At 37.0% G+C, this 27,640-nt stretch overlaps 1 protein-coding gene across 1 annotated transcript in view; it reads right to left on the bottom strand.

Moving 5' to 3' along the window:
• Positions 1-27,640, bottom strand: part of NBAS (NBAS subunit of NRZ tethering complex) — a 159,298-nt gene that overhangs the window by 103,285 nt on the left and 28,373 nt on the right. Inside the window, exons 19-30 of the mRNA XM_058800751.1 lie at positions 27,458-27,536; positions 26,663-26,764; positions 26,229-26,365; positions 11,964-12,047; positions 11,386-11,539; positions 9,850-10,035; positions 8,657-8,830; positions 7,570-7,703; positions 6,771-6,833; positions 5,915-6,037; positions 4,328-4,430; positions 1,873-2,096 (exon numbers count right to left, since the gene is read on the bottom strand). Of these exons, the coding sequence (XP_058656734.1) occupies positions 1,873-2,096; positions 4,328-4,430; positions 5,915-6,037; positions 6,771-6,833; positions 7,570-7,703; positions 8,657-8,830; positions 9,850-10,035; positions 11,386-11,539; positions 11,964-12,047; positions 26,229-26,365; positions 26,663-26,764; positions 27,458-27,536 (1,563 nt within the window). The remainder of the gene's footprint in view (positions 1-1,872; positions 2,097-4,327; positions 4,431-5,914; positions 6,038-6,770; positions 6,834-7,569; positions 7,704-8,656; positions 8,831-9,849; positions 10,036-11,385; positions 11,540-11,963; positions 12,048-26,228; positions 26,366-26,662; positions 26,765-27,457; positions 27,537-27,640) is intronic.

Here is a 27,640-nt window from a genome sequence, read left to right as displayed (position 1 = left end):
CTAAGAGTCATTGTCACAAATTCAGTTTCCTCAACTAGGTACAGAAAATAAAACAAAGCTTATTAAAAAAATAACAAAAACCCCACTAAATTCCTCTGAGGATGAATTAATGCATGAAATTATTAAGAGCACATTATTCTAAATAGAGTTTTTAAATCATATGAATAATATATTCTTGCAATAAGCTTTTAGATAGTTTTTTTTAAATACAAGCTGCATTCTGGTACAGTGTAGTCACATGTAGTTTTACTAATGCACATTGAACAAAGAAAATGAACATGTAAAATCACAGAATCATAGACTGGCCACAGGTTGGAAGGGACTTTAAACATCATCTAGTTCCAAATCCCCTGCCATGGGCACAGACACCTCCCACTAGACCAGGTTGCTCAAGAGCTGCTTGAACACTTTCAGAGATGGAGAATCCACAAATTCTGGGGAGAATCTGTCCTAGTGCCTCATCACCCTCACAGTATGTTTTTAAACATCTAAATTAAACCTAGTCTCCTCCATCCTGAAGCCATTTCCTCTTGTCCCACTACATGCCTTTGTTAGAAGTCTGTCTTTCTTGCAGGCTTCCTTCAGGTACTGGTATTTAGGTCATCCCAGGGCCTTCTCTTTTCCAGGCTGAACAAACCCCAAATGCCTCAGATTTTCCTCACAGGAGTGCTTCATCCCTCTGAATTCACTCCAACAGATCCATGTCCTCCCCATGCTGGGAACCCAGGGCTGGGTGCAGCCCTGCAGGTGGGGTCTCACCAGGGCAGGGCAGAGCAGAGGGGCAGAATCCCCTCCCTCCCCTGCTGCCCACACTGCTCTGGATGCAGCCCAGGGCAGATTTGGCTTTCTGGGCTGCAGGGGCACATGGCTGGGTCATGTCCAGCCTCCCACCCACAGCACCCCCAAGTCCTTCTCAGCCAGGCTGCTCTGATCTGTTCATCCTCCAGCCTGGAGTGACACCAGGGGTTGCCCAGATCCTGCTGCAGCACCGGCACTTGTTCTTGCTGAACTTCATGAGCATTATGAGCTTCATGTCTTGAGCTCGTCCAAATGGCAAGTCATCTCATTTTATATGGCTAAAATCACCATACACATTAGATTAGGAAAATATTTGATTTGTCCAGCCTGCCCTATTTTTTCTCCACTCATTAATTAATAAACATTTTAAATCAAAAACAAAATTGCATGTTAGCTGAAAATCCCATCTGAATCCAGCAGATTTTTCAGGCATATTGACAAATACTTCAGGCTCAATATTAAAATAGGAGTGGAATAGAAGAACTACAGAGAAGCTGGAATTGTCTGCCTGGGGAGGTGGCAGAGTCACCATCCCTGGATGTGTTTAAAAAAAAATTGGATGTGGCACTCAGTGCCATGGTTTAGCTGAGGTGTTAGGGCATGGGTTGGACTTGATGATCTTAAAGGCCTCTTCCACCCTAGTGATTCTGTAAATACATTCTACCTAAACCAACTCATACACAAAGGCTACTAGGAGACCTACACACAATAATCACTCACAGAAACTCAAGTTAAGTTACCATGAAACAATTGATTGAAGGTAAATCAGAGGAGAACCAAAACATGTTATTAAACAGAATAAACACAGGGTCACACATTCACAGCAAGTATTTCAGCTAAATGTATTTTGAACTATCACCATAAAACCTTAAGAGAAAAGCTGGTCACAGAACCCTTAGGCATTAAAGGGGTCTTTAAACTCTTTGCATGAAAAGCAACACTACTCTGTATTTTCAGAGCCTGCTTATGAAAAACATTTCCAACAGAAGACTGGGTGGGGGAGTGATACTAGCAAATAATGCTATGACAACATTTCATCAGTTGTGTTTATGCATAGGATGGTTGTAAAGGTACCTGGCCAATTCCATACAGCTATCAGTCAAACTGGTTGAAGAATTGAAATATTCTCTACCAGCAGCCAAAACCAGTTCAATGCTTCTGGCATAGCTGACTCGGTACTGTGGCCTCCCTTTTGATGAACTTGGTAGATCCACTGACCAAACACTGCAGTGCATCATTTGCCCAGCCAGGTGGATATTGTCAACACTGCTTGAGCACAGGAGACTTTCGGTGAATATCTAAAAGAAAGAACAGTAATTGAAAAATCTGCAGGAGCAGTAGCTTCAATTTGGCATCTGTATTGTATGGCATTAACCCCTTTGAATACAAGGATATTTGAATCAAAAGAATATATTCAGTCCAAGCAGAAAATCTAACTTCTACCAAGGGAAGTACTTCTACAATGCACTTAAGTAAAGATAAAATTAACTAGTAACTAGTTTCTATTTGCTGGAAGTAAAAAAAAAAAAAAAACATATCAATTGTCTTTTTACAGTGTGACTTAAGACACCAAAATATACCTACATTCTCAGGTATTAATACAATGTAAGAATCTGAAAGGGCAGTTCATTATTAAGAACTTAAAACCAACAATGTAAAAGAAGAAATTTTGTATTCCTAAACTAATTAAATTTATTAAGAACTGAGTATATAAGCTGTTCTTTAAATTTCAATCAAGACTATCTTCAAAGAATGCAAACTCATATAATGCAGCATCTGCCACAAAACACCTGATTTAGAGGTAGAAATTTTGCCCAATTTAAGACACTCAACCTCAATTCCTTAAAAAAATTGGTTTTTTCTTGAGTACTGTCATTACTGTGTTAATGAAAAGGAACATAAAAAAATGTAATCATTTCAGAAATACCACAGCTGCAGCAATATGGCCTTTATCAAAGGTTTAAAAGTTTGTAACAAATTCAAGAGGATAAATGAACCGTAGAGCCAAGGTTGGAAGGGATCTCAAAAGATCATCTGGTCCAGTCTTTCATGGAAAAAGGGCATGAAGGAGACTATTTAGCACTCTATCCAATCACACTTTATTTCAAGATACTTCTTGTCTAGGAAGACCCTCTCCAAACCATCTCATGCTCTGGGAAAGGAAAACAATTCAGTGGTTCTTCAAGAACATCACACAAGTGGATTATCTTCCATTTCACAACATACCAACCCTCAAGGAACAGCAAGAGATGCAAAATACCATAGCTGACTCTTCCCCCTCAAAGATCACACACAGAACATTCACCTCTCTCAAAATTTATGAAGCCAAAAAGACAGAATTCACTATGCATGGAAAAAGAAGAGAGCAAGCAGGCATCACATGGGATTGCAAATCCTTACTGCCTCACCAATTTATCAATTTTGAACTCATCAAAGTATAATTGCATATGACAGCACTACATTTCAAAGCATTTTCAGCACTCCTACGTAATATTTTTTCCAAAACACATCATTGTGTTTCTTTTTTAATCATGTTTCAGAGTTAAAAAATAATGTTAATAGAAACATTACATTAAGATCTGAGTAAAGCAAATGCCTTATTTGCAGAGTGCTCTAGTATTACAATTTCTTAACATGCACTTACAAAAAAATTCAAGTACCCTAAATTGTAGCCCACCAAAAAAACATGGCTATTAAACATGTTGCAGTTTTTCTAGCCGTGCAACTACAGAAAAGGAGTGATTTTTCTTATATAGAAGTTGAATAGCATTGTCTTTTTCCTTCTTTTTTTTTTCTGATTTGCTTTTAAAACTTCTCCTAAGAGCTAATCAGAGGGGTAGACATAAGCAACTAATTCTGTAAATTGCAATAAAACCTGCTTCTCTATCGATATAAACACTAATTATAGGTGACATACTAATGCATCTGTAATAAATTGCAGTACATTGAAGTGAAAATGTAAATAAATAATATATGTCACAGCAAATTCTACATCTGTCTAACAGCAATCTTTTGCATATACTGACATTGGTTTGGACTTTATGCACATGCAAGGGTTTTTACCTTCATTCAAATTAAATTTCTCATCTCACAAAATTTTACTTCAATTGCAAGCAGCAGAAAGTCCATAATCCTATAATGATCTTGGATAATATCATCAAACCAAAACTCCATGTTTAAGAAATGCTTGAGTGAAGATAACATTTTATTTTCATTAGTCTGGAGTGTTTATTGCTAAATACATTTGTACGCAGAATTACAGGCTATGTAAGAAAATCTCACAAAGTTGACTCAACTTCTGAAAAAGCTGAATTTTAATAAAAGATATACACAGTATTTATTAGAGGAGCTTTAGATAAAATGAACAAACACCAGAAATTTTTTACTTAAATAAAATACTGGGGAAAAAAAGGCAGTAGGCAACCAAGTAATAACACAGAAAAATGTATTTAAACCTGTGAACAACAATATGAAATAAGAATGTGTAGCTTACTTGGGACATAAGCCAGTAAGAAGACAAAAAACTCACCTCATAGCAAGTATCTGAATGTAAGCACCTATACACTTTCTGTTGCATGTCCAACATATCCTGGAGCAATTCCTTCCACTGCGCCTCACCAACGGACGGTTGCCTACAAACATTTTTTAAAATTAAATACTCACTTCTGCAATACAGCTTCAAAGAAAAGCAGTAGATTTCCATCACCAAAAATATAAGTTTTCTGAACTTTATTTCAATATTTAATTCGAGTTTTAACCAGAAGTGATTCAAAGACAGAAGGCTTTTAATGTTAATGAATATTAAAACAGTATCTGTGAGATAAAATGGTTTGAAAACAATGCAATACTCAAAGTTCTTTTTTTTGTTTTCTGTGGGATAAGACAGGGATTTAAGCCATCTTTCTCAAAATCTCCCAAGTAGGTATTGATAATGTTCCACAATACATCAGGAAGTTGGGAGTGTTATCTTCCTGCTGATCTGGGAACTGCAGGGCAAAACCAAGTCTGTAACAGCAACTGAGGCTCATTAAACTGCTGTTCATTGTAGGCAATCTCAAAGGACTAATCAATGGCATGCAATCACAGGAGAATGAAGCTGCAACTCGATCTTGTTTCTTAAAATTTAGTGGTATTCAGGTTTCTGACCCTCTGGATCTATGAATCTCTGCTTATCCACAAAGCTTCAACTTCTTGTGCTCTACCAAAACTTTTACCAGTAAAAACACTATGAATGTTTTTTGACATTATCGTGAGCCTTTCAGATTAAAAAAAAGACCTTTTTAAATTGCATGAGCTAGTTCCAGCTAACAGTGATTTTCTCATGTGGCATTAGCTTTTACTTTGGCAAAACAAAGGGTCTCCAACAGTAGTGGAAAAATCAGCATTTTTCCTACAGAGGCATTGTCTTGATCTTTCTAAAGTGAAGTTTCTAAAGGTCTTAAAAAGCTTTCAAACTACTAAAAATATAAGTAACACTCTACCATCACGGAAAACTGTTGTGCATATTTCCTTTAAATAAGAAAGACAAATCACCCACAGTTATGCCTGGTTTTCCATGATTCAAAAGTTTTACCTGCTTATACCAAAAGCCATTTAACAATTCATATGCATTTGAAAGATAAGTTAAATGAAAGATGAGTCAAACTAGACAAACTGAAAAATTACACGGGGAATATATTCTACTGGTAGAATCAATACCTAAAATCAATAAATTACCCTATTACAAGGATTCCAAGAAAACATGCCAAAAAAACCAAAGAATTATTTTACAAATCCTACACTCTCAATAAAATTCTAAAGGTCTTAAAGGATCTTCTTTACAACATGTTAACTTTCACAGTTCATCATCCTGCAGTATTTTGCAGCCAGTATGCATTTTAAGCTTGTTTACTTGCACATGAACATACTAAAGCAGGTTTGAAGGCAGGCAGAGATTTTTGACTGTGGAGAATGCAGCCAAAACACTAATCACATTAATCACCAGCTCAACAAAAGTGTTTATGTACACTGCCTGCAGGGTGAACACCACAGCTCCCTGCTGCCAGGAAGCAGGCAGGCAGGCTCTGTTACCTCAGCGCCTTCCCCTGCTCTCGCCCAGTCCCCCTGGAATACTAACTTGCGCCCTGTGTGCCTGGTCAGCCTGACCATCAGCTTCCGAGCCTCCTCGGCGCTGTCCTTGGTGTCCTTCACAAAGGAAACCGGCTTCTGCAGGCCGTGCTTCTCCAGCAGCTCCGCCACGCTGCAAACACAGCCAGCCCTTCAGAGCCCTGCACAGCTGAGCAGCTACTGCTGCAGCAGCAGCACTCTGAAAGCTCTCAAAACATGCACTGCAAATGCAAACAGTCCCAAAAAATCCCTTACAGTATCAACTAGCCACAGTAACATCACCTACGTTTTTTAAAATATATTACTACTACTGGATGGTAAACATATACCACCAATACTTGATGACACACCTTCACAGTTTTAGTCTTTAATCACTCAAAGCATTATAAAGTATCAAGACCAAAACAAATACCTCAGGTTACCCTTTTCCTCCTCACCAAAAACACCCCACCAAAAATAAAACAAGCTAAATAAAAAATCCCCAACCAAACAAATTAAAAAATATCCCCAACAAAGCTCCCAACAAAAAAAAAAACCACCAAAATAAAACAAACAAAATACCCCCAATCAAACAAATAAAATAATCCCCAACAAAGCCCCCCACAAAAAAACCCCAAGAAAATGGACAAAACAAAACACAACCCCCCAACCTTTTATTCCAAGAAAAGTATCTCAGAGATGTATAACAGTCAAATAGATATAACCACTCAAAATGTCTATGTTCCAAATATAAAAACCAGATCACCTTGTTGACAGCATTAAAAAAAAAGGTAAGTATTTTTTCCGGTTTCTTATCATAAAGAGTTCCTGGCTATGCCTAGTGATTTCTGTAAGAATACACTATTTATTTTAGCAAAATTAAATACCTAAGAATTTGTTCCAGTTCGTCTACTTCATCATGAAGAGTTTTAGTTTTATCTGTTTCAGGCCTGCAATGATATCACACAATTAAATATATACATATACACATACTCCTTATCATTTCCTCTTGTAATTCATATTACATAGATATGAAGATAAGCAGTCTGACTCCTGGATTAAAATCAAATATATGTTTACCTGTAAATATTAAAACTGTTGGGCTACTTGCTGTAAAGACAATTAAAATCTAGAGGGTCCCCCTCAGTCTCCCAAGAGCAAAGGTCTTCCTTCTTCCTTAGACTTTTCTCAGGCTCTCTCTTCCTTCATGTAAAAGATACTGGAAGAATAGTTTGCACCTCACAGATCACAGGATCTCTCCTCTTCAAGCTTTCCCTTTCTTGAGCATTACTTGTCCCTCAATAGGTTTTTCTATCTCCCCTCTCTCACAGGGACGTATTGCTGCTTTTAAGTTAAGTGCAAGATGCCACGATTGTAACAAAACCAGTAAGGCAGCACTAAAATTTGGTCTCAATTCATCAGACTGTAAAAGTCTAAGAAACAATACAGAAGCCTTGGTCTAGGCTGCTACTTTAACCTTTGTTTTGCTGCAGTAACTGGTAGAATATGCACACAGCAGAAGTCTATAGATACACACATTACAGTCACAGCTACTCAGAGGTGATCAGAATATTCCAGTAACTCTGTCTATCCTTTAGTAATTTAACAACCCTTTTTAAAGCATTAATTAACATCCATATTTAATATTTCTAAAATATTTACAAATAACTAGCTGAAAATGTTTACCCATATCCTCTTTGTGGAAGGCATTCCAAAATATCATAACAGAGAGAGAGCTGGTCATCTCGCTCACAGCTGTAAATACACTCCAACGCCGTAATCATAAGCTGGTCCTGATCAGGAATAATTTTTGGCTGACACTAACAAGAAAAGAATGTAAACTGGTTTTTATTTCTTGCTTCTAATTGAACAGTTAATTTTCTTTTCAATATAAAAAGACGTGTACTCCAAGTAAATAAATTGTCTTAGGTGCAATTAGAAGGTCTCTTGCTAACAAACTGGTAAAGTCACAACCAGAAACTTGTCTTGGCTAGTTTTCTGCAGTGCAGACACTTGAAAGAACAGCGGTATGCCATTATACCCTTTCTGAATTTGAGAAGTGGAAAGGGTGCAGGACAGAGGAAGGCAACTGCTGCAAACATTTGTCAGACTTACTTAATATGTACAACAGTACCAACATACATAAAATAGCTGTGGTTGTGCTTTGCTGGCTGATTTCTGTCCATACACTCATTGCAATAGCATGCAAATATGTGCATGTGTGCTCTGGAATAATTATTTATGCCAAAGAAATAGCATGAAACACTCACACAGAAGGCAACTTCAACCCTTACTCATTCATCTCTCACCTCAATTCTAATGGCCCCCACTTTATTCTTTACATTTGCTGTGGAAGGCAGGAGAGGGGGAAGTAACTTGAAATCTACTCCTAGTAAAATTCCTCAAGAAAAAAAGTGACATCATTAAACTCTTTCATATCCACTTTTTAGAAAGGAAATATGCCAAGAATTTACTTCAAACAGGTCACCAGGAAATTGCTTAGAAGAAGAATCAATTCAATAATTTTTATTCTACTAGGCTAGAATCATTATTACATTAGTTTGACAGTCTCATCAAAGACAGTTTAGCTGCATTATAATTTATGGCAAAACCTTTCTATATTTTCAAAACATAACAAATCTTGGGTCCAAGAAAATGAGAAAGATTAGAAGGATGATCTGACTTAGATGAACTAACTATTTCTGAATTCATCTCTCCAGGACAAGAATTTCCAAAGAAACTAGTAGAATCATCAGCAGAGCTCTTTACTTACATCAGGCTTTGAATTCTGAAATATCTTCAGAGGTAGAGTCAAGTCCTCCTTTGCCAATGTTACTAAGTATTCTTTAAAAAGGGTATTTGCAAGACCAGGGGACTGGTTTTCACAGCGGTGGAGGAAAGGGATCATCCACTGATAAACATTCTTCACATATTTTTCATCTGAAGACTGGAAAGCACAAAGAGTTACAGAGAGGAAATCTAAGAACAGGTCCAAAACAAGCAGGAAATGCAAAAAACAAATGGAACTTTTTTTGATCAATATAACTGAAACAGTTATCTTCACCTATCACAAACAGATTACTACATCATGAAACACTGAAACAATCTTCCTGCTACCCAATGGCTTGGGGAAACTGAGCAGAACAGGAAGAAAGGCCATTATGTGAGGAAAGCCTGCCTTCCTCCTGAAGCTTCAGAATGAGTAAAAGACCATGCAAGCATGTCAGAGTAGCACTGCCTTCTGCAATTCACAAGAATGCAAAATAGAAAAACAAGTCATGAGTGGCTACATAAATCCAAAACCAAAACCAAATAAACAACAGAAGACCAAACCACTCCCCCCCCCCCCAAAAAAAAAAAAAACAACAAAACAACAAAGAGTTATATTTAATTTCTGAGTACTTTCCTATTTTCCTCTGGTGCTTATGTGTTCTTCAACTGAATTTCAGATCCCTGTTCCATCTCTAGCTATTTTGCAACCCTTCCAAGAGGTCTTTTTCTATTCTGAAATTCCATGCTCAAGCTCAGTACAGAGACAAAAACCACACATCTGGTGCAGAGGCAAATATAAAAATTTCATGATAATATTTAAAGACACCAAGAAACATCCAAGCAACACATTCAATGTTGTATTTGCAGCATCATCAAGAGCTACACTGAAGATCCTTAAAAAAATAGGCCAATGAAAAGGCAAGCTTTCCAAGTAGGATTTATTAACATTGAGTCCTCAGCCAGGGATAAAGTGGGTCTTTGAGAAAACTGAGCAAATTTAGCTTTTTTTTAGAAAGGAAAAGAAATAAACCCTACTACCAAAAAAAAAAAAAAAAAGACTGAAAATTTAGAATTTTTACTGAATTATAGATGGAAGTTCACCAGAAAGATGAGCATCTTTATATACAAAGGATCCAGGGTAATCTAAGTTACTGGATTTCAAGGTATACTTATTGATTTATTGAAAATACTTACATTCTTCATCAACAGTCTCAGCTTCTCAATGTCCTTCATCTCTAAAAGTTCCTTCAAAGTCAAAGTTCGATCACCATCAGTCTCATAAACCACTGTCTCAAGGGTGATCAGATTGTCACAAAGCACCTGCAGACCAGGAATGTTCCTCTCCATGCCAAGACGAACAAGGGACAGAGCACAGTCAACCTGAAAAATAATTCAAAAAACACTGCTGTACAACTGTTTGCCAAACACCACCTTCAATCTGAGTCCTTTCTGTACATCTATTTTATTCCCCTGTTGCTTAATAGGTAATTTGAAGTTCCTAGAAGTTTTTGTGGACTGCATATTCCTAAATGGATTGCCCTTCTCAGCTTTATGAAGGGCACACAAAATGCTTAATCTTAGGGGATGATATTGCTAGATCTTTTTAACCAAGATGCATGCATTTAACCAACCATCATATAGAGACATGTAAATTAGAACATTAGTCCTTCTGGAGATTACACAGCTCATCTCAGCATATGGAATATGAAGGATTGCTCTAAACTAAGACAATCAGGTAATTGATGTGCAATATGACTTTTCTAGCTGACCATGATTTAGTAATTTTAATTGTTGCATTTTACATCACGAAAAACAATGACAGTCTTTCTCCAGTGACTGAAACTACCTTCATATGAAAGGTTCTGTTTTGATTTCAAAGGACACAATACTGGCTGTAAATATTCAGCAAGGCAGACATAAGTCTTGAAGAGCAGAATGCAATGTAATTTGTATGTTATATAATTTAACTGATCCTTAGAAGTTGCTTTCATTTCCATACCCACTGATTGGTTGTTAAGATCATAGGCAACCATGATTAAAAAGAGCCCTGGTAGAGTGCAGACTTGTGGAACAGAAGAACCCAATAATCAGAACTAACCTATAGTGATACTTTCAGTCACCCTCCTTTTCATGCAGCTAAATTGGCTTGAGAAGCAATAAAATACCAGAGCACACGAGTGATGAGCTCTGTTCTTATGTGCAACAGAGCTTCAAACACTTTTAACATTTAAAGAAAATCAAGCAGAAATAAGCTGCATAGTAGTCCCATAGAAACACAAAAAACTGCCAGGAAGAAATCATGACAGTACCATTTACTGACATGAGAGTGACATGTGTGACAGGCATGTATCAATATACACAACACAGCAGCGTGTGACAGGTCATAAAACACATTCCCAACATGCTGTGCACAACTTTCCCTCCCTCAATTGCAAACATAAAATGCAATGGGAAACACTTTTCATGGATTACAAAAGAGCTACTGTCTGCTATGGTAAACCAGAATCTAGTGGCTTCCTTATTTATTTCTATGGATTAATTTGGCTGAGTAAACTTTAGAACAAGCCTAAGTACACTGCAGAAGAAAAAACAAGTACTTCAAAAGCCATAATCAAGTTGAGACAGAGTGTACATTACTGAGGGAGAAGTGTCCTATTAATATGCATAAGACTGTTAAGGATTCTGTTGAAGAAGGCTGCTCAGCCATCATTTCCTCACTGCTATTCTCACCTGCATTGCATATTCTTCAATTTCCTGTGCTCTGCTCAAATACCAATCTGTGACGAGATCTACAGAAAGGTCAGTAGTCCTGTACTTCAGTAACTCAGGTTGTTTTTCATACAGAAACTGGCCTTCATCTTGCAAAGTCGGTTCAATAACCATCCTTTAAAAAAAATAAGTATATGTTTAAGTATATACTTATCTACCTATTTTTTTTTAACATCAGTCTTTTTCCTAAAACTTCTGAAAGAAAATTATACGATCAACCTACAATAGTGAGTGTTAGATTTTGTCAGCAAAGGAACTACTAAAAGATTCTGAACAGGAGAGAGATCATGAAAGAAAGAATCCTCTCTACTGAACTAGTAAGAGAATTCAAACATGCAACAGATCGTGAAAGAGAACACTCTCTACTGAAGATCCAGGTTTGCACAACCTCTGCTTTCCATTTGGCTCAGTTAGTGTCCCTTAGAAAGCTGAAAAAACAAGTTAGTGTGTACAAAAATAGTGGGTCTTTCTGGGTCAATTCCCACATTTTAAGAATTAGTAAACAAATTCTTGCTGTTTTTGCTTTTATATATACTTACCTGCATTCTTGTTTTTCACACCAGTCTTCTTCACGATGTTTCTGCTCATTCCAAGGAAGAATTTTCAATGTCCCCTTCTTGTAGCTGATATGACAAAAAAGAGAAGCTTTACATAATTTTATGTCCTTTTAATTTTCTATGGCACTCAAGTAATGGAATACAAAGCATACAAAAAATATTTCAGTGAATTCATAAAAGGCATGTCAGTCAATTACAGTATCAATTATTTAAGATTCATTACTTCTTAGTGCAGCTTTAGAAGTATGGTTTTCCCTGCATGTTATCCATACAAACCCATATTCTACCTATACCATTAAAGAGCAAATAAAAAAGATTAATAAATTTCCTTACTGACCATGCTTTAAACAAAGGAAAAAACTCATTATACATTTTCAGAGTTTTTAGCATTTCACACTAAGTATTCTGACTTCATACGCTGTCACAAGAGACTGAAATGAGTAAAAACCTATGATATTCACAACTTGAAAAAAAATAAATCATTCAAATTTTAGCACAAATCTTCATACTGAAACTACATATGTCCTGCTATGCTTATCTCAAGTTTAATCTGAGTTTCTGACTACAAGTTTCTACAATGAAACACCTTCTAAATACTGAGGTTGAAGGGGAATAAAACCTGTTTAAGATGCAGGTTAAGAACATCACGGATTATTACTAGAATGATTAGTTATGGCTTGGTGTAGAAGGCTAGCTGTTTATGCAGCATAAAACACTAGAAAACCATGTCAAGCTATGCAGAACATAAACCAATGGGGAAGAGCAGTACTTTATGGGTTCTGGCACTTGTAGAAATAGGAAACAAACCATGTACAAAGTAGAGACATTAGAGGTGCAGCATACCGAAACAATACGCTATCTTAAATTTAATTCATTTTTCCCTCACCCTGAAAATAAACAGCAACAGCTATACTACATAGGCCAGCTCTATTTATAAACTAACAACTGACTCAATCTTCTCATCCCTTGAAGAGCAGCACTGTAACTCAGTACCTTAAAAATAAACAGAACTCCAACCAACAAATCAATTTCACAATACAGGAAGAGTTGAAACAATAAGCTAAAAATCAGTAACTCCATCTCGTTTAGCAACAGCCATTAAACTCACTGAACAAAGCAAGGCATGCCCATAAACTGCCCTGCCCCATACACATCTCACCCAGAACACTGGTCACTCTTTTCTTTCCCTCCTCTGTGCATTAGCAAGCAATACATTACGTTTTAACACAGTCATTCCAACCCTCCAAATTACACATGCTGTAGCAATGCAACAGTAAAATGGTAGAGACAGGTTTGCAGATTATAGGCGTCAAACAAATGAAGGAGTGAGGATGGAAAACTGCTAATTCCTGTGTCAGAGCTATAGTAACACCTGCTTTCAATTCTAGTTCGCCTGAACAAGATACTCTATGGCTGTCTTTATAATTTTGGACCATGTAGCAACATCATTAAAAAATAATTCATAACGAAAACTCCAAACTAACATTTATGGTGTAAACAGGAATAAAGCAACTTTCTTATTTTGGAAAGATTCATCATCAGCCAATACATTTTGGGGATAAGGGGTGCTGTAGTTGTTTAAATCTTAAATAACATAATTTAATGTTTAAAACTGACTTCATAAACTAAATTAATACAGTCATATTTCAAATGTCATACCTGAGAATGTTATTATGGAAGGCCCAGCTTGTAGTGAAAAAATTTTCTTTATCAGCTGAAATGTCAAATACCAGAAAAGCCAAAGTGTGATTAATAATGTCTTCCAAAATATAAAATCAAGACAGTACTAGCAGGACTTGATATTTCAATGATAATGTTCTCCTTTTCTGTGTTCTATTTAACAGAAAAGAAAGCAGAATAAAATTTGTCTAAGACAATTTATATTAGCAAACTTTTTCTCATTCCCAGTAAGCTTAAGAAGACATTTGAAGGGAACGTTTGTTGGCTGGCTGGTTATTTTGTTTGGGGAGGCAGGGAGTGTGAAGGTGGGGAAAAGATTGGGGGTAAAATTAAAGCAAAGTGCAAAGTTATACACACAGCTGTAACAGCATGGAAATTATAGAGGAAAATGCAGTTGCTCCTCTATGCATGGAATGAGGTCAGTGTGCCTGATTTCCCCCATGCAATAGGTGCCAAGGGGGCCTAAATGAAAGGTGGAGCAGAGTGTAGACACCATGGCCAGGCTCTGCTGAAATCCTTGTAGAGAAGGGAATTCAGCAGTACTTTTTAGCTGGTAAATCCCAGAGCAGCTAAAACCCAAAGGAGATAAAGGAAGATATCTTGCTGTTGAATCATCAACCATGGGAAAAATACTCTCCTTGGACTGGTGCATATTCCCATCCCAACATTCCCGGCCTCCAAGATACAATCAACCCGCACTGCATAGGTATAAAAGTATATACCTTTATACTAACTTCTTCCTTAAATGTAAAGGAATAGTATAGAAGAATGGGGAGAAGTCAGGAAAGACTCCATCACAACTTCTGGGATCAGCCAATGGGCTGAACCTGTCTTCTGCCCCACAGGAATGTCCACTGGGTAAGAACCATGTTCTGTGCACACCAAACGAGAACTTTGAGATAACTTTTGTTAGGGAGTAGAGCTACATTATGTGATGCATATTGCTTCGAATATGTTTTTGCAGTCAGATACTATCACCAGCAATCCTTGAACCTTAAACTGTCACAATTTTATTAATAAAGAGTGTTATTCCATAACCTGCAAGCCTGAGTCCTTCAAGGGGGCTGTCAGCCACTGGCAGCAGGGAACTCACTTGAATAAGGGTGTGCAGACCCAGGAGGGGTCTCTGTTTGGCACAGAACTGCCCTCACACTTAGCACCACTCCATGAAGAGTCTCCATAATGAGACACTGACAGACTGGTCTAGCATGAGGGTCTCAGACTAATCAAACATGAAGGGTTTGAGGAGACCTCCTGTTTTCATGTGACAGAGGCCTTGTTTGGTTTTTCAGCTGGTTGGCTTGGTTTGGGGTTGTTTTATTATTGTCATTCTTTTGGGAGGAATTAAGTGGGGTTTTTTAATATTAACATATCTTCTTAATGGGAAAAAAGGTGTTTTTATACAGCAAACAGATAAGGGCTTCATTTCAGCAGCTGTTTCAAGTGTCTGCAAAACTGTACCAGAACTACTATGAGAGAATAACATTAAGAGAAGATTTTCAGGTAACAATTCCAATTTCACATTACAGATAGCTTTTTCCTCCAACATTAGCTTACAAACTAATGTCTTAACTATTATTCTGTCCCCAAAATTTGTAATGTACTTGGTTAAAATTATTTGATGTAGTCAAGTCCTACAGGCCCATTTGAGATTATTTCTTTATTAGTAAAACAATAGAATAGCAATTATTTTTTTATAAACTACAAGGGCAAGAAATATTCAGCTTCTGGCAAGGACCAGCTGGCAATAGAAGTTCTAAAAGCAGCCTGAGGGCCTGAGCAGTTTCAGAGGATGAAGAATCAAAAAGCAAAGAACATGCACTAGATCCTGCCCTTCCCTTAGTCCCATTCCTACCCACAGCTCCACTAAGAACAGCCCAAAGAGTACCAAGGAACCTGTAAAACAAGGTCTGACCCTCCGTCAGTTTCTCATTCGCCTCTTGGCCGAGTCTCCACCACTGAAAGGTATTTGGAAGACATGGAGGAGTGCAGTTAAGAACATAGTTCAGAGGTGAACTTGGTGGTGTTAGGTTTGAAGCTGGACTTGATCTTAAGAGTCTTTTACAAAACAACCTATTCCATCATTCCACTAAAGAGAACACAAACTATACCCCTACCCCTCTCTTCCAAAATCTGGTTTTGCAAGAGTCTCTGATGCCTTTACCTGACAGTAGAGCAATTACTTAGCCAGTAAGTAAATAATTACAGCAAGACTCCTTAAGAAAATTGCTGCACATGTCACTTATTGTATTTACTCTGAAAGCAAAGTCTTGTTCCCAGTAGTCACCTGCACTTTTATGACTCTCTTAAGTAAGAGCTTCCCACCCAAATAAATCTTGCTATCTAATCTCAGAAGCCCAGAAGAAATTTTCTTTGGTTTAGGTGTTCTTCCAGTGGTTGCTTTGGTTGTTATTGAGAGAAAGAAGTCATGCAAAATAGTAAGGAAAGAGGTGCACACATTTCATGGGTATTTAAACTTCAACATTTTCCTCTTTAGACTAAAAAATTATGTGAAAAGAAAATTACTACAAATAAACAAATACAGATATTTATAATGTAAATTTAAAACCACCCCTGCATGAATGAGATCTGTATCACAAGGAGCCAGAATATCTCAAAATACACACACACAACCCTAATGCTACAATCCCCTCCATATGAAATTAGAAAGGAAAAAAAAAGAAAAAGAAAAAAAAAGAAGAAAGAAGTTAAAGAAAACTCTAGTGACCCAAGCCTGTCCACTGCCAAATACCACATTGAACATATTCTTCATAATTTTGCTGTCACATCCAGCATACTTGCCATACATGTGGTGGACATCCACATCTAGGCAAGTTCCATCCAGGACATATAGTTCCAAATAAGAAGTCATTTCTTTACAGATTCAGTAGCATAAAAGGCTTACCACTAAATTTGGCAAAACTTGCATATTTTTAACTGGGTTATGTAATAATACAAATTACACATTTCTAACCTCCAATTATTTATAACATAGTTGAGTTATTTTACTCACTCTGACATACATGTATTAGAGACTAAAAAGTTTAATTTTCATGCAAGTGTTACTCACCTCGGCCTAAAGTTAACAGTTCTTAGCAAATGCTTCTTTTTACAGACATGCAACTACTCCATATCCCTAATATTTTCAGAAAATAATTTGCATTTTGCTCTTCCCAGCTAAACATTTATACTTTCTTTCCTATCCCATCCTTCCCCTTTTCTATAACACAAAAGCCACTTGGGTTTGCCCTTAAATACCAACTATTTAAAATATTTTTTTCAATAGACTTTAAAACAGAATCCTTTCCGAAGAGCAGAAGTCATTAATTACATAAAGACTACATTAAAAATAACTTCCCTAACATCCCAGGTTTATAATGTCAACTGAAGCTGAAGGTTTACTGCTTAAAAAAAAAAAAAAACAGTTAAGGAAGATCTCACTCAATTCAGGTTCCCAGGCTTTGCCCTCTGTGAAAGTTGCTTTCCTTTCCCCTTTCTCTGCAACTCCAAAATCCATCAAGGGACAAAGCAATGTGCAACTCTCTGGCTGTTTTCTCAAAAGAGTGCAATAAAAATAAAGGTGAAAAGTACAGAGACAAGCAATATGAATGACTAGAGGCAAGAAGTGTATGATGTCCCTTTTCTAAATGCCAGAGCAGAGTGAAGAATCCTAGAAGAAAGAAACAATATGTCAAGACTGATTCCATGTTGTTCATGTTATCATTTCACTTAAATAGGCAATGATATTTCACTGTACTTACTTCCTACAATACTGTAAATCCTGATGAGACTGGGCCTCATTTACAATAAACAGCAGATGCTGTTTTACACAATATGTAGCTGAGCTGCTAACTACCTGCTGCATGGCATAGAAGATAAACCACCATGTACTTGAATACTGTACTGGAATAAAATCTCATGAAAGTTCACATCTAGAAAATATCTAGCTGAGGATATCTGAGCCATATTTTATGGAAGTATGTTATTTCTCACTTGAGAAACTTCAAGTAAATGTTGCAGTGTGTTTGCCTGTACCTATTTTCCTCTCCTGAAAACTACTGTTGGCCATTTGCCTTCTGGTCAAGTCTACCTATGTTTCAGCATAAGGTTTTCCGGGACTGAACCCCACAGTTGTCCAGACACCTCAATTCCTGAAATGCTAAACGAATACTTCAGAAGTCTTTCATAAAAGCTTATTAAAAGACCTCACTGTGAAACACTAAAGAGGAAAAGATTTTTCATTTCATGGTGAAGAAATGAAATGCAGTGCAAACTTGACTACAAAATGTCTACCTCTATCTTTTTCCCCTTTCTCACAGCAGAAAAAGTTAAGAGTTAAATATTTTAAGTCAGGTGTATGAATAAGCCATGGAAAATACTTTTTAAAGTATTTTCTGCTCTGGCTCCATTTGCCTTTTTAAAAGTATTCAGGTTCACCACTGGAGTAAGTTGGGAGAGGAATTTCAGACTTTTAACTTCTCACTAAGAGTCAAGCAGCATTCAGAAACCATCTTCTCTAAATGCTTAAAGAAAACACCACCAATAAAGATACAGCTGCAAGATATTTAGATTTTTTATCCTAGTATAAATCAGCATTTATGCAAAGTTACTTCTAACATGTAAGTTTCTTGGTGAGCTCAGAACACACACAAAAAACCCTAGCAGAACCCAGAGCACTCAGAGATGACTCCTATCTCCATTCACCTTCTCAACAATACTAATAAAATATATAATTTCCTCTTGCCCCCTACATGACTGTGTCCAACTGTCCTGACTATCTCTCCTCATTCTGAAGAGTTAATAAAAACTCCTGTATTTGAAATTACATACAAGGACTGGAACAAACCAGTCTTGACACAAACAAAGGATGAGACATCCCTGTACCTAAGCCCTCTATAAAGGCAAAGATTAGAATGCTATATTTATCTCAACATTTACCAAAAGGTTTGTTCTTAACTGATACTTATGCTTTAGCACAGACTAGTTTTTTTCCCTTGGATTTCTATTCTCAGTTATTTCAGTGACTCATGCAGAAACAGAGAGCAACAAAACTCTGGAATAGTTGTTAAAAAGGAAGCAAGTCAGTTGAAAAAGTCTTCAGGTGTCAAAATACCATTGCAGTCTGAAAATTCACGCATACAGAAGAAACAAAACGGTACAGAAGTTTGAACATGTATCTGAAAAGAGGCGGAACTCACATTTTTCTACAATGCTTTGTGTACAACACCTGTACAGCAAATGCAGCTGAATGGGGGCACATCAGAACCTCCACACATGCCCTGCACCCCAGAGAGAGATCTAGCAGGGCTGAGGTGTGAATGCACAGCCAGCCTGCTGTTTATGCATTGTGCACTGGATCCAGAGCTCATTCTCCTGGTGCTACACAACTCTGCAGGTTTGTTCTTGTACCTGAAACCCCACAGAGGTCAGAGACATGTGCACCTGGAATTCCAGACATGGCTGCTGACAGACCACTGCAGTCACCAAGGCAGGTGGCCTTCTCTCCCAACAAACAAAACTATCAGCTGTGCCATACTATAATTGTATGCAAATATTAGCATGGCTGTGAGGTATTTTTTATTTTTCCTGAGCCACTGCTTCTCCCCCACCTTCTAACCTTCTCTCTTTTCAACAGCAGAATAAATATGATTGAAATCCAGTAAATTGACTGATTATGGAGGTATTCAGCTCTGCTTCTTCAAAAAGAGCTGACTTTTCCTGTATTGCTCTTTTCACTCTATTGCTTATGTTGGCTTGGCAATCCTTCCCATTCTTTTCTTTGACAAAAGAAGTTCCTGCTATTGTAGTTTCTGTATCATACCAACTGCATTTATTGAATCCGGAAGATTATTTTCTCTCCAAGGACAGGCTTTCAAAAGAGGAAGGTCTAACTCAGTTTTAAGGTCAGATTCCAATTCACTCAATTACCAATACCAGCTGTGTGGGTTTGCTTTTTTTTTCCCTTTTAAGCATTTCATAGAACAGGCCTGTCTCCAGGACTCTTCAAGTTGAAAATTCAGAGTATTTTTTCTTTAAATCTTTTCCCTTGTAAACTCATCCACATTGAATGCATAGTGCAACTTGCCCCAAAACATTTATGAAACAGTATCTTTTTGGTGAAAGACATTGATGTTTTTAGAAGTAGGTTTGGGACATTTTGGAAGTAGATAAACCTTTGCTGTCTTTTTTTAATCATGTCTCCCTGTCTGAAAAATAGTTTGAAACACTCGTTTATTCCTCATTTGGAAGCCTGTGTGTTACATATATAAAATAACTAAAATATTCTATTTTCCTTTAATTTAGAAACTCTTTAGTCCAAAGGCTGTATCTTCTCAGATAGCAATGGGGAAATCAACGCCACTTTCTGTTGCTCTGCAATTCTTATATCTCTAAAACAGTTTTGTTATGTCACAATTATTCCATAGTTGAGGATGAAATATAAGAAATGCATCCAAGATATACAGTCTCAAACAGCTGGGATATGTATTGCATTGTTCATAGTGGATGAAAGCATTCTCCTCTTTCATTATAGAATTTGAACAATGAATTAGTAAATGTAACTACAGAACTGATTATATGTATTTTTAGGTTTCCAACTGCTCAATATACTACCAGATACAGAAGTGGTGAGCAGAGAGAGAGAAGTGCTTCATTTTCCAGAAATACCCATAGGGTGTGACAAATTTATCAAGACTGAAGTGCAGCTGCTGCCTAAAACATCCTGCATTTTGGGAAAGCTGGTCTGCATAAACCAGTGGAAAAGGTATCCCACAGCTTTTGCCCGCCACAGTTAGCTAACCTTCAGAATCCCTGCCATGCACACTGTAGTGACTACTTCAGGCCTTCTGAAGCAGCTCTGCCACCAGAGGAGAAAGTTGTAACTGATTTCATATAAACAAATCAAGCTATGTTTTAACAATGTGGCTAACCTCTAATAAAATCTGGGGAGAGGGAAACTTTCTTCACTCCTAAACAACCTAGAATGAATAATCTAAACATCAGAAAAGTCAGCTAACACCACACAAGCACAGTTCAGAAGCTCGCTGTGGTTTTTTTCCTCATGCATACAATTAAAATTGTAAGGCAATAGCCCATTTTGATTTTTTGAAAGTTATTTTAAAGACAAAGCTGAACTCCAAGTAAGATCAAAGCTGTCTGCCACCAAATCATGAAATACTACTTCAGAAGTGTACATTTATAAAGCATAATGAATGTTCCTGTGACAAATTTTATTCTAAACCCTGTAAAAGAACAATGAACAGATGAGACAACAGCAGTGGTACACCTCACCAGAAGATTGGACAAGGCAAGCCAAACCCCAGTTCAGGACTATGCAGGCAAGAGACACACATGGTAGATGAAGTCAGAATATGTCCAGCATTTACTAGCCAGAAATACAAAGGAAATCCTGTCAATGTTCTGTGGATAAACAGCCACAGTTCAACTCACATGCTACAGGAAGTTATGTGAAGGCTGCTACTGGCCTGTCTGAAACCTCCTCCATGCTGAACATACTCGGCTCTCTCAGCTAAATGACACCTCAGCTCCAGAACAGCAGGTTCTGTGAAACCTCCCTCCTTCCTCCCTGACAGTTCATGTTCTCCACATCTCCCTCATGGCTTCAAGTTCTCATTCTCTTCTTCAAAAGCTCCTCACAACCAACATCTATGGTACTTTCACCAGCTCACAGTCTGCAGCAGCCTCCTGGCTATAAATGAGCTATTCCTGTTGTTATCACAGATTCACACACAAGCAGCTTGCAGAGGAGCCTCTCTTCCTCCAAATCACTGCTTCATTTTTACATGGACAAGAACCTTCCCTGCTCCTACCAGAAGTCAATCCAGACAAAAGCATGAGTGTCATCATGACAAGTTAATCTTTCTCTCAAAAAATTATTTTTTCTACTTCATAGTAGAAGGTAAGATTTGCTGTTTTTTTCTACCAAATACATCATTGAAATTAACTACATTTCTTCCTCTGAACTGTTTTTTTCTTCCTATTAGTGCAAAGATAAAAGACATGCATATAAAACACAGGCCCTTATTATTTTCACTGTAGCACTATACAAATCAATTCAAGCAAATTCAAAAAGGGATCTAACCATGAGATTAATTCTTTTAACATGAACACCTCTGAATTACACTAAAACCAAAAGTTTAGCTTCACAAGAAAAAAAAATAATATGAAAAAGAGGGGACTATATATTAGACAGTTCCACAGACATTCCATTATCAAATCTATTTACATGCACATATAAGGAAGGGAAGAGATGAACTTCTAAGAGCTTTATTGAAGCTACAGTGCCACAGGCAATAACTAAGAACCTAGTTCAGGAGAAGATATCATTATGGAAAAGGCAAAGTCAACTGCTTATGAACTCTTAGTAGTACTTACTCATTCATAGATGAAAGTCAACTACATGGAAATTTTCAGGTTTTAAAACCTTCACTAAGTTTTTAGGAGATACTTCCACATTCCTATCCCAGTTCATCAGGCAAATGGAGTTCATCCAGCACTCTCTGGTAAAAATTCACTTTATGTCACAACCGAACACCGGTATTTGAAAAAGTTAAAAAGCAAAAACACAGAAACATTAAAAAATGCTATCTTAGGGGGAAGATTTTTACTATAGCATAATGTGCAATATAGCAGACTTATGGCTGCTGAGGGAACCACACATTTGAAGTTCCAGACTTCTGTGAGTTGAAAATGTGAGCAGTAATGTTATAATACAGCAGTTCGGCCAAGTACAAAGGATAAGAAACTTTTAAAAATGGAAAAATACTCTGGTTACATATTTATAATGGCAGTAAAACACTGTTTTCCTAGATCACATTTAAAAACCTCAGGGCAACAGTCTTAACTACAGACTAAGAACACTAGCTATAGCTATTAAAACAGAGATTAAAAAGAGCTATCAGCTCCTTTGAATGCCTGAACTTTTACCACCTTCATTCTAGTTGTCTTAACAGATGTAGTCTGTGCATCTGATGGCTCTTTGAGAAGGAGCATGAATCTCAATAAGAGACAGCAGAGATACAGGAGCCATCAACATAAAAGAAGCTGAGAAATAATATGAAAAGAGTAGGAAAACACTACAATCCGAATTCTGCAAAAACACATTACTTAGTAATGTTCATCTATCACAATACCAATTTGAAACCAATACCATTTACAGCCACCAATGTGTCTTTTTATTTCAGATTCCTTCTCAACTAGGGAGCTGTTGAGCTTACTTAAATCACAGACTTTTGCAGAAGTCTCATGAATAAATAAATTCCCTGCTTAGACACAGAACTCCTGAACTCTTCTGAGTAACCCCAAAAGATGCTAAGCTATAAAATATGTGCCAAAAATGAGAAACAAAAGTATATCTACTATTTGAGACTTTTTACAAGCAGATACAGGAAAAAAATATATGTATTTCCTAATAACCTGTCACAAAAGAGAAAAAAAATCTAATTTTTTCCTCCATTTGTTATGCCAGCTCTTCCTTGACTGACAAGATCTCAAATTTTTGTGACACTGCCCTTTAAATGCCATCCTGATGTAAATTACATGTCCAAGTACAAGAAAAACACCTACTTTATGCCTACAGAATGCACTAACCAAAGGAACCTTTCTTTCAGCAGGTACTTAGAATTTAGAGCTGGCAGGTGAACTGAAGGACACAGATGAACAGTTGTAACACAACCTTCACAAAAACATTTCTTACTAGTCAGGAAGTTCATCATATAAAGCACTTGAATGTGTATTCATGTTGGTGGAGGTGCACAGCAAGCAACTGTTTCAGTGCTCTTACCCTGGGCTGTAGATGGAGGTGCCTGTTTACTCACTTCATCTGTTCCATGCACTAACAAGGCAGCACCTGCTACACAATCTCATGTTTCTCCTCTGCCAGATTTCCCTTGAGATGGAAGAACTAAGTGAGCATAGAGCAATGCAGTGAATTCCCATAGGGATGAGTGTCACCTCACAGAGCTCCAGCTGGGAATCAACCCCCTTATTGTTCTAAGTGTGCAGCATACACAGACACAACAATATGGTAAATTCAAAACAGAACTTCATCCTACACACACAAACACACACAGAGCCATAGAGGAAGATGCAGAAGACACCTCCACCAAAACCGTTTCTGATCAGCAGGGGTCTGAGCTGCAGGAAACTGAGCAACAAAGGCATCAACAAGGCATGAACAAGGTGCTCTTTAAGCAAGGCCACTGGATCAGGCTGCACTCCTGACCAGGCAATGCCATCAGCTGACCTGTGCCAGTGGTCTCATCACATGCACCAAATACCCTACTGAAATCTACTGGTACAAATACTGCGACTGAAAATTTTCAGAAAAAACAAGGATCTAAGAGAAATCACTGGAGAGCAGCCTTTTTTGCAACTAAGAGGTAAAAAGCTCCTGAAGGATAACCCCCTATTTCCCAAGTGCAACAGTGTGAAATTTCAAAAGGAAAACCAGACAGTCCTTTCCTGATTCAGAATCTATTTGCCTAAAGTCAAAGTTCATCAACATTGATTCACTGCTTGTCCTGAGATGCCTGTATCTACAAGCTACATAAGCTAGAGAGCCCCTATCTACAGAATGTCAGCAATTTTACCATCCTAATAAATTCCCTAAAAAACAACCACCGAAGAGACAAGGACAATAAAATCACAAAAAAATTACCAGGAACTTCAATTCTCTTCAATTCATATGACACAAGAATTGCCAGAAGCCTCCTTAAAATAGTAAGAAAATTTCACTGTCTACAACTTAAATCTATTTCATTAGTATATTGGTCTCATTGATAGACACTGCCATCAGTACATATTTAATCACATTACTAAAGTATTGATTTAGGGAGTATATTTAACAACATTATGAGCAATCAGTTTTGTAGCAGAGAAACAGTTTTAGGAAAAGCTTATATCAAATATACAGTGTATTTTTGGTTTTATAAGTGTATGGGATTTGTGTTAATCTCATCTTCATTTTGTAGTTGTCCAAAGACAAAAACTTCAAAAGATACACAGTATTGTCTATTCTGCAATCTGGAGGATAAAAAGTGTGAACCTGCACATACCTGATCCTAGCACTGGAAAGTTCTGTCTGCTATGAGAATAAAAATTCAAAATATATACTTTCATTTTTCAATAGCAGACAAAACTAAGTTCTTACCCCATAACTTCCCATCTTTACTACTAGATCACTGGTGAAATGTTTTATTTTAGCTGTCATCTTGTCTCTTGGCACATAAGTCAGTTTTGTAAACAAACAGAACAACAAAGTAAAAAAAATTATAAAAACAAAAAGAAAAACAACAAAACCAAGAACAAATAACCCTTCAGAAACGCAAGGACCCTATTTATGACCAACAATGGACCGTAACCACATTTAAGATGACCATTCTTCCCTGTGTGTCACACTCCAAACCTTAAAAAAAGAGAAAAACTGAATATGTTTTACCAATTTTATAAACACTTCAATAATTTCTCTTCATGGTCATAACTTGTACTTTAAAGAAAAGGATAAAACAAGTGTTTTCATACCTTAATTAAATCACTAAATGTGTTCCTAATACTACCAACAAATAAAAAGGGAAGCATTAGCTATCATGAAATAAAGACTGTTCTTTCTCTTCAGAGACAACAAAACTGGTAAGTATTTTGAGTTAGGAAAAGTTTCAGGGGAATGAATTGAAAAACCCTATTGTAAAAGAAGAATTGCCCAAATGGGACTGGCAAAACCTTGAAGTGGAAAGTTTGACTATAATAATGTCAAAAAAATTCTATTAGCTTCTCTAGAAACTTTCCCTCTTTAAGTAAGGCTTCAAAGTCCTATTGTAAAGTACCAAATAATGAAATCTGTCCATCTCTTTATGAGCACTGAACAATTTGCTTCAAAACTAATATCATAATTGAAGAGTTGAAAAGAAACACTCTAAAAGCAAAAAATTCTTCTAATTAATATGAAGAACTTAATTATGATGTTCAAGGAAGACTCTCTTAGAAAAATAAAATTTACAATAAAATAAGCTTTTATGCTGAAATGAAACAGTAGGAAAGTCTGTATTTGAAGCTTTTCAAAATTCTACCTTACCAAGTTACAGAAGAATTAGTACCAATAAGATTAATGTTTCTGAAGTTACTGACTGCTTAAGTGTTAAATTACTTCACAAAACAAATCCAGAAAAATGCATTTGCTTCCAGGGACCTAAACACTTGTATTATTCCTTTCCTAACAGTGGCTGTTACCACAAGCCAATTAAAGACCAGTACTACACAGGTGAAAATCTGGGCAGTTTCAGGTCAGACAAGTCCATGTTCCCTCTTAGATATGTAATGGAGTAAAGAACCTCTAGATCCCAACTTTCCTGTTAACGACCAAAAGGATTCCACAAAGGGCACAAAGTAAAGCTAAAAACGATGACTGGTAAACTCAAAACCCATACAGACAAAGCTGCTCTCTTGATTCCAGATAATAACCAATAACAGAGTGCCATACAGGGAAACTAATTTATGTATTAATCTAAAAATCTTCTCCCTTTGAGTTAGTATCTATCAATGCAGCCTTACCAAGCTTCAGGTAACAGCAAAGCATACTCGTGTGGCGAAGTGGTCTCTGGGAAATTGGAGAGAATCGCCTGTCTGTGTGGAAGTAAAGCTGATCCATGGAAAGTGAACAAAATTTCCAGGGCTCTCACATTGCTTTCCTAAAGAACAGAACAGTAAGTTGCAGAGCTTAAGACTGATTTAGACTGAAAATAGAGCAATGTAATGAAAATGAGCAAGAAAGTTTAGGTCATACAACAAACAGTTCATTTTAAAATTTTCTTTAGCAACAAAAAAACAAGGTCAGGGTCACAGCATTCATTTATTTAAAATCAAAGACACTACCTCTTAAATTTCCATTGAGATTCAACCAAGTTCAAAAGGAGGAGGAAAAAGCACTTTAGTGCAAAGAGCAATATCAAAACAACACTGGATTCTAGCAACATAAATATTAATACCCGAGCATAAGTTCTTGCTGAAAGTACAATATTCTGATTTCTGAACTTCTTAAAGAATTCTCCATCGTAATGTTCAGCTGCATGAGGCCCTCCAAGGATTTCCTTCAAAAAAAAAAAAAAAGACTGCTTTTTATACAAGATTTACAAAAGCATCAAAAAGTCCACACATCTTTTTATCCTAGGATGAGTAAGTATGAGATATATGCTGAAAAGTATGCTGGGTTTTTTGTTTCAGTATGAAAAAAACAGATGCATTTTTGATTGATAAGCTAAAACCATTTTCTGCCTTATTTTAATTAAGGTTTAGACATCATTAATTCCATAAATGGGAGTGTGTGCATTACCAACTGCAAACTTTAAATTTAAAAACCTAGTAAAATACAGTTTGACATTCCAAAAACTATCACATTTGTAAGCTCATGGAAGAAAAAGATTTGTTAGAGAACCTGCACAGAACTTGTCAATTTGACAGACAGGGATATCACAGTAACCGTGCCTGAACTCTACATCCCCTGTATTTGCATAACTCAATTCCCTGCAGACACAGGATGCTCAAAGCAGGCTTTTGCCCAATTGCACCTCTCAAGACTAGAAGCCATCCTTTGGAAACAGTGAAGCAGGAGAAACAGTCACTCAAACAGAAAACATCTTACTTTTCTCCAGTGATAGACTGGAGTTTATAGCCTTTCAACAAGGCAATAAACATTAATACCACAATAAATAACAAAAATGGTAAGATGAGGTGCTGCAAAAGTTGCAGGAACACCTGGGGTGTGAGAACTCAGAAGAACTCACCTCATAGGTCTCAAGGCGATCAAGGTAAGTTAACAGCTTCAGCCTGCTACGGCACAGCTCCTTCTGTTCCAGGGTCAGCCTGTGTTCAGAACAGGAATTTTCACATTTGCCATTAATATTTTATGTCACAGGCATATGAAGACAAAGGTTACACATTTTAATGACTTTGTGCACTGGGATATA

Source organism: Ammospiza caudacuta, chromosome 3 (genome assembly GCF_027887145.1).
Source record: "Ammospiza caudacuta isolate bAmmCau1 chromosome 3, bAmmCau1.pri, whole genome shotgun sequence".
In the NCBI taxonomy this organism is placed as follows: domain Eukaryota; kingdom Metazoa; phylum Chordata; class Aves; order Passeriformes; family Passerellidae; genus Ammospiza; species Ammospiza caudacuta.
This window is presented reverse-complemented; position numbering and strand designations above follow the sequence as displayed.